Raw genomic sequence first — 14,223 nt, 5'->3', positions numbered from 1 at the left:
TTTTAAGGGTCCACACACAAAGGCTGGATTTCAGGGCTTTAGGGTTCTGCAGAGGGACTGCAGCAATTGTCGGGATGATGCCATTTGCCATCTGACTCCTTTTTGCCTGTGTGTGCCCTGCCTACAGAGACTTGGGAGAAGAATGTGATGATATGAATAAGATCAACGGTGATGGCTGCTCCCTGTTCTGCCTGCAGGAGTTATCCTTTAATTGCATCGGTAAGTCTGTCTCAGAACCCTTCCACTCATGGACAACGACTCTATGCAGAGTGCGAGGATAAAATCAACACTATTTTCAGCATTTCCAGCTGAAGAGTTGTCATGGAAGAAAGAAAAAAAGTGGAATTTGTAGGTTTGAAAGGCGAACATATCTTCCCAGCTTCTGGTCATTTTGATGGGAAATTGGTTCTGCTGGCTTTGAAACAGCCTGGGACTTAAGGCTAAGTCAGCCATTGTGGGACTGATCCAAAGCTCATTGAAGTCAGTGGGTGGTTTTCCACTGGCTTCAATAGGCTTTAGATCTGGCTGCGTGAGAAGACATGAACTGATTTTTTTCTAGTAAACAGGAGGAGGAGTGAAAGGGGAAGGGACTGAGACCAGAAGCAAGTCCAGCTGAGGTCACACCTCCTTTGAGTTGCAAATCAATATCTGAGGATCAAAGGTCTAGCTAATCCCCTTTTTCAGAGGTGAAAACTACTTAATCAGATTTCATTTGCAAGCCTGGTTTGCTCTGATTAGCAAAACCTGTAAGCACACTGGCCGGAAGATGCTCAAGCTATCAGGGATAGCAGGGCTGCAGTTGTGAGCTTTACATATTTATTAAACTCTCTAGGAATGCTGGGGGCAGAGAAGGGAAATGGAGACCAATTTACACTGAACCTTCTGTGGGGCAGCCCTTGGTTGTATTTCCCAACCAGGGCTCGGTGAGGTTTGGGGAAGGATGAAACATGCAGAGCCTCTGAAACCAGAGTTAATGTTTATAAAGGGTCAGCTTTTTCTCAAGATGTTTTATGAGATTCCTTATCTGGACTGACCAGGCAAATACTCTGTCCCATCTAGTGATCCCATGCCTTCAGCTCAGGGCATCAGTCATAAGCAGATAATGTTGGCAGGACTAAAATTTGCTCTTTTTGGCAATCTGATAATTATCTCTTGGGCCTGGAGCAACATATAAAGGACCTCACAGGCACCATGTTTCCCTTGGGTGGTAAGCTGAGGACTGCTTGTCTCATCATAACGGCTTCATTTTTACTTCAGCATCCCACGCAGTAAGACTTGAGGCCCAATTTGGTGATGTACTTATTTACATATTTACATATGTAAATAGCTCTATTGAAATCTGAGCGTATTTATGGTCGAAGCTAATTGTGACTATTGGTGGTCTTGGAGTTACATTTGTGTTTCAAGTAACTTGCTGCATTAGAGCCTCAAGCACTGAGAGATATTAGTCATAATATTTTGAAAGTGAGATAAACACTTATGCAAATGTTTTTTGGGTTCTCCAAAAGTCAGGCGTAGCGCAAGGCTGGTTCCAGCAAGGTTGCATCTGTATCGTCCTGCTCAACAGCAGGTCTGGAGTCCTTGGTCCAGGTCTGTACTTTTGACCACATCCCAGCGTTACGTTAGGACATAGCCAGGGTCCTCCCCCATGTATGTGGGTTCTCAGGGAAAGTGAGGTGTGTGGGCTGGGCGGGAGCTGCATCATGTTCCAAACAAGTCCATGGGCAGGAGTCAGAGTGGGATGTCCCGAGCCTCAGACTGCACAGCAGTGTCCTGCCAGGTGAGTGCAGGAGCCTGATCTTCACCAGGACCAGCAACAGGGCTGGTTAAGAGTGTGGAAAAAAAACCTGTCTGACAGCAGTATGGTTAGAAAATGAAGCAACTAAAACATACACACAGATTTTTCTATGCTGTTACAGAGGAAGTGATTTTTCAGATTTGCTTGTGTTGAAAAGGAAAGGGGAATTCCAGAGATAAAAAGTTGTTTGTTTGTCATGGGCTTTGCATGGTTGTGGTTTTGTACAGGTCCTGGATTACAAAAGTGAATGAAATTAAATTGTTTGTGAAATACTGAATGTGAGGACTCACTTAGGTGAATCAGATGAGCTGAATCGGTGGAAAGGTGCATGTCTGCAGACCTCACAAATGTTTTCTTGTGTAACTTTACATTGTGGTGTGCAGCTGCTGTGGTGGTGGTGGCCTCAGTGTGCAGGCAGGGTCTGCAAGGGCAGCTCCTGGTGGTTTGGGGCAAACTGCCTTCATCAAGTCCCTAGGAAAGATTTGGAGAAGGTAGTATCTGTGAAACAGGTTCTGTTGGCTTTTGTGGGTGCTGGACCCCCCCCGAGTTATGACATCAAGAGCTAGAGAGAAATTGCTGGCTAATGTTTTAGACAAATGAATGGTCCTGACTTTCATTCTGTTTTAACATATCAAGCATTAAAATCTCACCGGAAAACATAAAGATGTTGGGAAAGTGAATGGCTGTCCATGTTACCTAACAAATAATAATTAAAAAGAGCAGAAATTCCTTGTTCTCCACAAATAATATCAGACCCAATTCTCTGCCTTTAGACAAACAAAAGTCTTCTTTGAGACTGGTGTGGTGTTTTCTTGGAAAATATGGAACGCTTGGGTCCCTGATTGAGGAGCACAACAAAATAAGTGTTCTTTATTTCCACGTTTACAAGGCTAACACATGTTATAATCCTGTAGGACACCAAGTAATTATTTCAGACAGTGTTATTTTTGCAGTGATGTTCTTGTTGTATTATGTAGCTGTTTAGAGCCCCGGGAATCACTCCCCTTCACCAAAGAATTCAGTGAGCCTCAAACACATGTTCAGAGCTGAATTGGGGGCCTCAGGGTTTGATCTTGCAAATGCTGCCTTCCAGGCATGTTTCTGAACTACACGAGGCATTCTTTAGACTTCAGCAAATCTAACCACAACAGCGAATGCAATGCTTGTCACAAATTGTCTGCAGGATCGGGTCCCAAAGGGCTTTAAAAAAATCACTAAACATTTTGTTTGCAGAGGCAGGGCTGAAGGGGCATCATTCCGGGGGGTTCCACAGCAGGAAGTTTGATAGCAAAGCCCAGGCGGGTTTCTCCCTTCCAAAGCAGGGACTGCACAAGTCACCTCACTTGGCAGAAGAGAAATACAACAGAGCCCACGAACACCATCGAGCTTTAGATTTAGAGCCATGAATCACAGAATAATTTAGGTTCGAAGGAGTCTCTGGAGATCTCTGGTCCAAGGAGAGCCAACTTCAAAGTTAGATCCAGCTTCAAAGTTGGAGCATGTTGCTCAGGGTCATGTCCAGCTGCATTCTGGATATCTCCAAGGGTGGAGGCAGCCTGTCTGCAGGTGTCCCTCTGACTCTGTTGTTCCCTTTGCCTTTTAGGATCATGAGGTTTATGGGGTTTTTTTTAATTGGTCCAACTTCCCTCTGAATAAATGGCAGAAGGCTCTCAAGACACTTTACACTAGTGCCTGTAATAAAATTATACTTTTTTTTCCCCTCGGTTTTGTTTTCCCTCCTCCTTTCCTCTCTAATCAGATAACAGTGGATCAATCTGCTCTGCTGTGGGAGGAGGGGCGCGGGGGAAGGAAGGAGGGAGGCAGGGAAGAAAACTGTGTGGTCTTCTGTCAGGCTGTCCTGGCCTTCTCTGAACACAAAGCCGAGTAACAGAAAACAGATAAGATTAATAGCAGTTTCTTCCTGCAACATGCTGAAGAGTGACAATGAGAATAATTAATTAATTAATTAAAGCATCTGGCAGTACTCCTTTTTGAAGTTCTGCAGTATGCTCACCCTTCCCCATCCTGAAATTTATCATCTCTACTTTTCTCCCCCCTTTGCGAAGTGGATTTTGCATATTTTATCCCCTCCACACAGAATTTGGTCCCATGGGGAAAGTTTCACTTTGCCTTTTGATTTGTAGGATCAAGCGACTCTAAGTCATGTCTGCTGTGACTGATGCACCTCTCTCCTACTTCTTGGCTGCTTTTCTTTCACCTTGCTCTTGATTACTCCCGGGATAACTGATTTTGGCAATTACTGCAAATCTCAGCCAAGTTCAAGCCTGTGTGTCCGGTGTAAAACGGGCCCCAGTCATCCGAGTTCTGATTTGCAGTTGTGGGAAGCCAGAGCTTTTTTAGCACTTGATCCGTTCCCACCGGATGGTTGAGAAATGGGTGTCTAACAAGCAGCTGAGCACCTTGTCCTTGGTATGCACTCTCCCAACACCAACATTGTACACATGCATCTAGATATATGTGCAGACATTGAAAAAGAATGCTGCTTTCATTTGCATTCCTTTTGTTGAGTGTGATGTGCATTATGCATTGATTTAGCTCACCAGTGCTGAAGAAAGAGAAGGCTACGATAAAAAAGATGCAGAGATCAATAAAAAAGAAGGGAGAGGGAGAGAAAGTAATATGAAAAGAGATGAGTAAAGACTGATAGACACATTGAAGCACAGCTGGGAAAGGAGGTTCTGAACTTCTATCTCCCCTTAAGTTTGCCTGGTAATTTATGGGGTTTTTAGTCACATCTTATTGGTGGTGTTATTGCTACACTTTATCTCCTTTGCTTATAAGGGACTCTTCACTAACGCCATCTTACAGCAAATCAGCGCAGCGCTTCTGCTAAATTCCACATGTGCGTGGTCCCACTGAAGAACATGAACGTTTCAGGTTAGGCACATGTCTGTAGTTTGTTAGATCAGGGCTTCAGAGGTGTAAAATACAAAGAAAAGATGCAGAGTAGAGGAAAGGATAAAATAAATATATCTAGCTCTTGAATTTACCACCAATTTCTAGCATGCTTGAAGCATGATTTGCCAGTGGTTGTTCAGGGACAAGTATTTTAATTTGACAATGATCCTTAAAGACCTTTTCTTTCGCTTCTGCTTGGCCTCAGATGTTTTTTTGCTACCTTACAAATCTGGATCTGTCCTCCTCCTCCTCAGAGGCCTCTCCCTCCAGCTGTGAGCCTTACCTTTGTGGGAGCTCTATCCTTTACCTCTCCCATTATCCATAAATTAAGCATAGCACTTTCCCCTAATCTTATTGTTTGGTGGGCTGCATTGCATTCAGGGAAATGATTAATATTCATGAGCTTGCTATCTCTGTTTGGTGCATAATCCTCTAGGGAAATTGCAGTGTTAAATGAGTGACACAAACCTAATTTTATATGTCTTTTCTTTTCTTTCTTTCTTTTTCCTTTTTTTCCCTTTCTGACAGAGGAGTAATGTGCTTAAAATAAATTGATGGATGACCATCCATATTCATTGTGGGCATGCTTTGAGAGCGCGCCTCGCTCCCATCCTCTCCCCCTCCCTTCCTCATACCCCTGCACAGGAACACAGCTTTGACTGCCGAAACTGAGGCCCCACGCAGCAGCTAATGGTGATTTCGCCTTCTTTCATAAACATTAAATAGGCCTTGGCTGACCCTGCTGAGGGCTTTCAGTAGAACAACAGCATGGGAGAAACCGAGCCACCTTGCAAGCAAAACTCAGCATCTCACAGGGCATCAATAAGACTAAAGCATTGACCAAGGAGCTGGGGAAAGAGTATTGCTGTCGATAAAGAAGCTGAGGTTCTGTAGCAGAATTTCATAGCAAATAGCAATGAATTTACTAACCGGGGCTATTCAGATGATATTTGCGTGAATCCTTCAGCTTAAGGCAAATACTTTGAAGCTGACTCTTTCCTGCAGCTCATGGGAGTGTGGCTACATGTTCTAAAACGTCTAAGCAGTCATTTGGCAAGTTAGTAATCATAGCATCGTCATAAAGTCTCTTAAAGTGATTTTCAGATTGTCATCATTAATAGTGCAATCTTAGCAGGGCCAGCTGAGCCACAGAGCAGAGAGAGCAGGCATCTCAGGCAGCAGAATACAAAGGACAGATGCTTTTTTGTGGGGGAGAATGTGGGCTGGGGTGGTATTTGCCTGCATTTTTCCCTAGGCCAGTGACTCCAGCCCAGCTCAATCCAGCTTTGGTTTTTAGGACAAAGCTACAATGAGAGCCCGGCAGAAGAATTACTCCTTTGCTTGTTGCATCCCTCACACATTACTCTCCATGGATCAGAGAGACTTTCATGGCTGGTTGTACTTCCCTCTGTAGACCATCCTCTGTGACTCAACAGCAACTTGCTGTGCTCAGAGGTTGATGCTGAGCACAAGACCTTCCTTTGCAATAACATCCAACCACACACACAAACAAGCAGTTTGTTTTCCTTGGTGAATGGCACCTCTGGGTTTTTTCTCTTGGGCTCCTTCCCAGCCTCCCAAGCAAGCGGGCCAGATGTCAAGGAGGGCTACACTGGCCTGCCTTCTCGTGGTCTTAGTGGTTACTGCCTTGTGTGACAGAAGTCTCAAGATTCAGTCAGTCTCCAAGTTTAGCAAATAAATCTGTGCAAGTCTGAGGAAATAATGAAATATTCTCAGCATCGCTTTTCTGATTTATCCAACCACCCAGGGAGGGAAACAAGATTAGGTGGGGAGAGAATGCATGTTGTAGAGCTTTTATAACACGCCTGGTTGCTCAGGGCTGGGGGAAGGCCACAATGGCTCCTGTTGGCTAGCCGCAGAGCAGATAAGGTCCTACTACCACTGCCAGTGATGGAAAATATCCTTTCGCTTAAGTGACAAAGGCTCATGTTCTTGGAGGCGAAATATCAAATTTCAGTGCCGGGCTCTGCAAGGGAGTTGTAATTGTATCTGTCTGCAGCATGCAGATCAATTGCATAATTATTGTGCTCCAACCGCTATATCATACCGATGAGCCGAGTCACGCCAGACAAAGGACAAGCCCAGGAATGTATTTCCACGAAGCAGCTGAATTACCAGGGAGCCACACTCCACAAATGCATTATGCTCGCCTGCTCAGTTTGGGAGATGCTCAGACACGATTGTCATATTGTACAGAAAAAAAGCCTCCTGCAAGGCCCCTGGATGTTCTGCAGTAGATTGCAACACCCGTGTTGTCTTCATTTCCAAGGTGTCTGTTTTATTTCATTGAAGGAAAATGTCACAATTTATTGATATGCAACTTTATTCGGAAAGGTCTGCCCAAGCTCCGTGTAATGGTTTTCCTCTTTTCACATCAGAACATCCAGGAAGGAGAATAACTCTCGAATATTTTACTGTAGCAGGAAACATCTCTGTCTCTGGCTTCTTCAATATTAAAGAAGAGATTAGCAGATATCCTGGAAGCAGGCCATGTTATTCACTGTCTTCCCACTGAAGCCAAAGGTGAAACTCCCATAGAAATAAATGGAGCAGGTTCTGCGATCACTCAGCCGCCAGGTTCATGTGATCTGCAGTGGAATTATTTCTCCTTTTGTGATAGAAACCTCTGGATGCGTTTCTTCTCATCTGTGAACATAAACACCAGTGCTGGAGATTCCGATTAAGTGACGTGGTGGTAAAATCCTGCTTCTGCAGAAGTTGCTGACTTCAGTGAGCCTGTGATTTGGCCCTCACCGTGTCTGAAAAGGCCTGCACACCCCTGGACAGACCTTTCAGGGGTTAAAATACAAAGCTTGCTCTGTTCCAAGAGTTTGTTACTCTAAGACAATGCTTCTGCATTTTTGTCCCCCCTTTTTTTTTCTTTTTTTTTTTTTCTTTGGACAAATAGTTATGTGGCATGAAGCTTGTTATAGTTGGAAACATCCCTAAGTAAACAGCTGAGCTTAAAAATACTCTTTTTTTTTGTCTAGCCTTTTAAAAAATAGTAGTTATTGCACAAAAGAAGACTATGCTGATGCCAATCACTGCGTTCTAGCTGAAAACAGGAAGCTGCCCCAAGTGTCTGTCCCCAGCACTTTGACTATGCAGCTTGGACATTAAACACCTCATCAGAGGATGTGCCCTGTGCTGTGAATTGGATCTCTTGATCTCTTTTTTTTTTTTTTTTTTTTTTTAAATGAGGTGGAAGGCTGCCTATCACAGATAAGCGTATATCCTGCATGTCTGCTTCCTAATCTGTACCAGGCTTCATTTGTTTAGCTGATGATTTTCTTGCCTCGCTTCAAACAGGTAACTGTGATGGGGAGTTACCTGCTCATCCAGACCTGTCCGTCAGGCACTCTCTGAATCCTCTTCTTTGCCTTGTGCATCCTTCCGTTTCTGAATCCCAGAGAAGGAGTAGTTTGTATTTCAATACAAAAGGCTGCCTTTTGCACTGCACTTGTGCAGCCTGAGAAGCAAGGACACACGGAGTTTGCATCGTTTTCTGGTGTAACACACAAGATCCCCAAGATCATTCTTGATCTCAAAACACAACTGCAATAGTAAGCAGGCCAGGCCTTGCCATTCTGTTTCCCAAACAAATCCCCCTTCTCCAGGTTGGTGGCTGCCACAGAGCATTCGGGGATCCCCAGATGTCACAGAAATCCTTGCAGAATCAGAGGCTGCATTTTCTCAAAGCAAGGGCGAGAGAGGGACTTTGTTTTGGCCCCAACATTTTTGTGCCTTCAGTAAGAACTTTGTCAGGAAAAAGGAGCTCAGGCTGCCTGAATGATTACATGTTCCCTGAGTTCAGCTCAGGATCCTTCAGCATCTGTTGTCAATCCCCAGAGATGCTGTCTCCTGCTGCCAGGTGCTACGCCTGCAGACATTTTGCTGTTCTAGGTTTCAGCTGGATTTCCAGGCAACTACTTTTTAATTTTTTGAAGCCATTTTTCCTTGAGAACAAATCAGATTTCCTTCATGTTCCCTTCCTCCATATCTCCTTCAAATTAGATTCAACTTTGAAGTGAGAAGTCAATGGTGTTGATGAACATAGTCCATGACGCAGGCCATACATGACCAATGCATCACTGTGACCTTTAACAGATCTTAGGAACCTATAGACATCTGTGGAGACAAAAATTAGTTCATATTACCAAGCCTCTGGATGTGTTTCATGTCACAGCAGTTGAGAACAGAAAAGGCATTTTGTACCATTATGGAAATAAAGATGTTAGCTACTGCTTCCTAGAAATATATCACTCCTGACACTGCCCTCCCCGGCTTTGAGCCTGTAGGACTCTACGGATTTAACTGAGCTGTGTTCACACCACTGTGGAAAGGGAAGAAGCTTGCTAGTTTTTATTTTCTGAGGGCAATCGTAGGAAGAAACAATCTGGTCGTTCTTCACTTTGCTCATTAAAGTGTAAAGCCCAATGTGTAACCTACCAAGGATGCAAGACCCCAGTAAGAATCAGGAGTCAGAGCTGGTGCTTAGTACCTGCGGAAGGAAGAGTCTCTGCTTCTTTTTGGCAGCACACCCAGTGTTGCACCACATTTGGCTGTCATAGGTCGATGCCCTCATCAGTCCCCTCACTGGGGTCTGGGAAGGATTTAAAGAAGTCCTCCTCTTTGCCATCACTCAGAAGTAGGAAGCTTATAGGCAGGAAGGGTCTTCCCCTCTTCTAACCAACACTCCCCTCAAAGCATGACACTGGACGCTTCAGGATGGCGTGTCAATAGTAGGACTTACAGATCTTCCTTGAAAGAAAGCTCCGGCTGTAAAGCCGCTTTCCCCCATCGTTTTTCAAAGCACACAAAGGCGAGCGGGTACCTCATCCCTCAGCCTTTGTGCGCAGTGTCATCCAGCCAGCGCTGCGATGGAGGGCAGGGTGCAGCCTCTCTCCAGGACTAGCACAGCAGAAGGGCTCATGACACTGCAGTTCAGTAAGACTTTGTTAATCATTTAGGCAGTCTCCATTTAATTCAGACATCTCAGGCTCTCCATTCGGTTCCTCCCTCGGGTTTTGCAGACTCCGAGCAGACAGATTTATTGGGGTCTTAAGCATAATCAGGAACAAATTAGCCTCTGTTAGGATCACACACTGGCCTGGATCACAGCTATTCAAAGGCTGCCTTCCCATCCATGTGACTATGAATTAAGTCATCGGATTGGAGTAGGTCTTGAGTATTCTTTTATCCCAAACACATGATCTTATCAGAAGCCCATTACGTTTATCATCGCATTAGGAGGGAACATTTGGAGCCAGTGCAGGAGTATGTTGCTATATAAATGTTGTACTTAGTTCAGGGCCTGTTGTGAAAATAAGTCAGTGCTTCAGGACAGCCAGGGAAACACTGTCTGAACGCATATGCCTAAAATTAGGCTGTGAGTTTCTGGGTGTTTGCATCGGTGGGGTGGCTGCATTGGGGATGTGTAAAGAGAACGTACATGTGTTTGGGTGGCAGTGTTTCTGTCAGTGTGGGTGTGTAGCAGGATGCACTTGGGTGCTGGTGTTCCACTGTAAGTGTATATCTGTGCATGTGTTTATAGGTTGAAGCTTGGGTCTTTTTAATATGGTAGGTATTTTCCTTTTTTATTCCTTTTTACAGAAATAAACCACTTTTCATAAAATGACAAAGAAACTCTTTTTCTGAAAATATGTATTTTCATAGATTTGGGATTTGTTTTTGAGGATTTTTGATTGCTGACCACAGTCTTTCCAGGGCTGAATATTTCTCAGAGACTTCTACTGAGACTCTCACTCAAACTAGGACATAGTGCTCTGAGGTGGGTGAGTCGCTCAGCTTTATCCTACTGTTCCTGCGTACAGCAGAGACCTGGCCTACGCTTTGGTACGTCTCTGCAGAGAGAGGAGCAGAACACGAGATGCAGAAAGATAAGGTCAGGGAACTAAGAGTTTGACTCTATGGCCATCATGGTTACATGCTCGCTCTGCCCCTTCCTTGAGCTGGCCAGACACAGAGCATATCTCTCCCAGGGGTGAAGGAGCCGCACTGGTGTCATGCTGTGCCAGCGCTGATAAGCCCTGCAGGGAATCAAGGGATGTTACAGGGGTGTCCCAGCCGGGGCTGTTGGGGCACTGTGGTTCATGAGTAGTTCAAGCACATGTTCCCAGCTGGGTCAGTCCCAGATGAGGAGTAGCAGGGCCCTGCTGGCATCAGGACTGTTGGGCAATCCTTTCGTGGGAGGAGGCAAGGCAGCGGCTGCTGGGGCCAGCACTGCTGGGTTGCCTTAGGGCCCATCTGCACATCCACCGAGCCCCCTCCCACCCTGGTAATGGACACCCTGGGGAGCCATTGTCATCTTTTGTCTGTGAAGCACTCTCCCAAGCTGCTCCTCCTCCCAGCTCTTCGAGGTGTGTGGTATAGATTTGGTGGCTCCCAGCCATATGAAGATTTTAAGATGTGACATGTAGGGTCAAGAAGTTTGACCACCCCGGGAATATTCGCTCAGACACATGGCTGCGCTCATGCAGCTGGATGGCTTCCAGATTCACGCTGGCTCCTTTTCACCAGCTCGGAGTAGTGGCCCAGCAAATACAAGAGTTCCCCACACTTATCCATGTACACAAATTGCCCACAGAGGTCATGATGAAATGAAGCCATAATGACATTCTTCCCTGATAGACTTCTCCATTCTTTCAAACTCACACTCTTTTAAGGACCTGGAATTTTGCACAGGGGATTGGGAGGAAGGGAGGGGAAAAGGAGTGAAAGTCATTAAATAATTGAATTGCAATAAACTGATTTTTTTTCTGGCTCATGATGGTATTTCACTGTGTAAACTAGGAGGAAAAATAAACAGGGGTTTTAGTAGTTTGGAAGTAGCTCAAAATTGAGCAGCCGTTGGATTTTCTGACACCTAGCTTGAGATAGTCCAATGCTACCAACAGGACTCTCCTTAGGGATCATTTCCATCAGTCCAGTGAGCAGCCCTGGCTAATTTCCTACCATTTTTTCAGCAGGCTTATTTGCCAGACAAAAATACAACAGGCTGTCAGAACTGGATACCTCTGGGGACTGGCAATGATAATACAATACAAAATAGGATACCAACAGGTCAAAGGTTTCCATTTCACAGAGTACTCTAATGACTGAAAGTCATTATTGCTATGCAGTCTGTTTGAAAAGAGTAGATGGATCTCAGTTCAGTTTTTAATGGGCCAGTGTTACAGAAACAACCTCAAAAATTTGGCATCTTTGTTGGCAGTCTCATTAGAGAAGCCACAGAATAAATGGACAAGGATAATAAAGTCTTCTGCTGCTTTTGATCCTTTCAGGTCAAATCTGAGTCATGTTGGTTGAAGCGGTGTGTGTATGTGGCAAGCTTACCCTCACACTGTGTATACTGTATCTGCTCTGTGGATAAACAGATCTGTTTGGCTCTTTGGTCACTACAACCGTGAGCTTGGCAATTTTTGCTATCCCTAAATTCACAGTTGCTGTTGTTGTTTTGCAGATATTTTTTAAAAACAAGACGGGAAACATTGTAGACCAGACCCTCTGTTGGCATTTTTCCATCCAAGTCAGTGGAATTATGCCAACACCCACATTGTCTCTCTATGTATTTTCTATTTCTGCTTTTTTCTGTCTCAATCATTTTAAATGGAGATAGATGAAAATAAGCAGAAACCCCCTTCCATGAGAAAATATCTTGGGGGAATTGCCCAGTATAGAAGTTGACTATTGTTGCTTGGCTTTGTTTTAGTCACCTTGCTATTGCCTAGAAGTGACCAATGTTTTCACTTCCCAGTGACCTGGTCCAGCAGATACACAACCACTGATGCTATCTGGTCCTAGCAACTAGGTTGCAGACATGTGTAGCCAGTCCTTTGTGATTTCTCTTTTCTGCTTTTCCTGACAGATGAACCCAGCAGGTGCTATTTCCACGATGGTGATGGAGTGTGCGAGGAATTTGAGCAAATGACCAGCATCAAAGACTGTGGTGTTTACACTCCCAAAGGCTTCCTTGATCAGTGGGCTTCCAATGTCTCTGTCTCACATCACAGTGACCAGCAGTGTCCAGGATGGGTGGTCATTGGTCAGCCAGCAGCAACCCAGGTAAGGGAAGCATACTCCCTTTCCTCTCCTGGAAAGTGAAGTCCATCAAGGAGTGACATTGTAGATGGTCAGCATTCATGTGTGATGTTACCCCTGCCTGCTAACTTGCTGCTTCACCAAGGAAGGCCAGTTTCCCTCGTTCTGAGCCTGATTAGTTGTGAAGAGTTGAAATTCAGTGCCAGTCATCCAACTAAAAACTGGCTGAAGTTGTGGCCTGTTTGATTCAGTAAGCGGTGTTGGAGTCACCTCGACTAACATCACCTAAAAGACTAGGCAAGCCCTCTGCAGCTAGCACAGGGTACTACCTTGTGGCGATGAGATCTGAAGGCTAATGCCGAATAGTACAAAAGAGTGTTCTTTCTTTAATAGTTTTGTGTTTTCTGTCTCACAGTTTCATAAAAGCACCCTATTGTTCTATTCTGAGAAAGGTCCCATCCATTCCCAAAGCCATTCATTAGCTTTAACCCCCTTCTTACATGTCTCCTTTGTAACATAAATAGCTCCAGTTACCATAACTTTACCTTTTGTCTCCCTGAGAGAATTAGATCCAAATGAGTTCAAAAAGACGTTAGATAAATGCCTGGAAAACAGACCTGTACACGATGCAGATGCAACAGTCCAGATGCAACCTGACTCAGGAAAGCCCACATTGCTTATTATTGGTTTTTTAGAGGATACAGCAGGGAAAGGATCATCATATATGAGAGCTGCTTTGTATATTCCTCCTTCGGCATCCTTGTTGTCCCTTGCTAGAGATAGAGCAGTGGATTAGGTGGACTTTCGGTTTGAGGCAGCAAAGTTGTTCTTACAGTCTAATTATTTGGGAGTTGTCTTGAGCGGGCAGTGCAAAGAGGAATGCCGTGTCACAGATATGACAAGCAGATTTCTCTGTGAATAGTAAATGCTAAGCATTTCCAGTTGGCTTGCAAGAGAAAACATCTTTATCCAAGAGACTTGGCCTTGTTTGCATTGCACAAGTCTGTAACAAATTAATGACCAGGTCAGTTTTAAATGCACAAAGCGTGGTTAGCTGGCATAGTACCAAGACAGAATCCTGAGCCCAGTGTTGCCTTTTTGTCATGGTCTCATTTATTATTTCACACTGTAAAAGGAACTTTCCTCTGGACCCCTACCAGTGCCTTCGTAACTTCTTTCTCATTGGAGCTCCCTGTGCTGTAGCACAGTCCGAAGCCCACAGTCTTCAGTTCAGGTGCTGCTTTATCTGCAGGTCCCCAGGCACTCTGTCCCCATGCAGCCGCCACTGAGAGCTGCCCTGATTTTCTCCTAATGCACTGGTGGAAACGCAGCCACGCCATGCAGTAGGTAACATATGGTCCTGTGGTTGAAAAAACACCACCACGCACACACACAACAGAAAGCCCTGCTGTGTAGCCACAACT

General features: G+C 44.8%; 1 protein-coding gene across 1 annotated transcript in view; it reads left to right on the top strand.

Annotated features, from left to right (window-relative positions):
- PAPPA (pappalysin 1) overlaps nucleotides 1-14,223 on the top strand; it is a 181,902-nt gene that overhangs the window by 92,166 nt on the left and 75,513 nt on the right. The window contains exons 9-10 of the mRNA XM_026860379.1: nucleotides 128-219; nucleotides 12,627-12,823. Coding sequence (XP_026716180.1) covers nucleotides 128-219; nucleotides 12,627-12,823 — 289 coding nt within the window. The remainder of the gene's footprint in view (nucleotides 1-127; nucleotides 220-12,626; nucleotides 12,824-14,223) is intronic.

Source organism: Athene cunicularia (genome assembly GCF_003259725.1).
Source record: "Athene cunicularia isolate RWA chromosome 17 unlocalized genomic scaffold, athCun1 chr17_part1, whole genome shotgun sequence".
NCBI classification, from domain to species: domain Eukaryota; kingdom Metazoa; phylum Chordata; class Aves; order Strigiformes; family Strigidae; genus Athene; species Athene cunicularia.
Note: the sequence above shows the minus strand (reverse complement) of the source record. Positions and strands in the feature narration are given on the sequence as shown.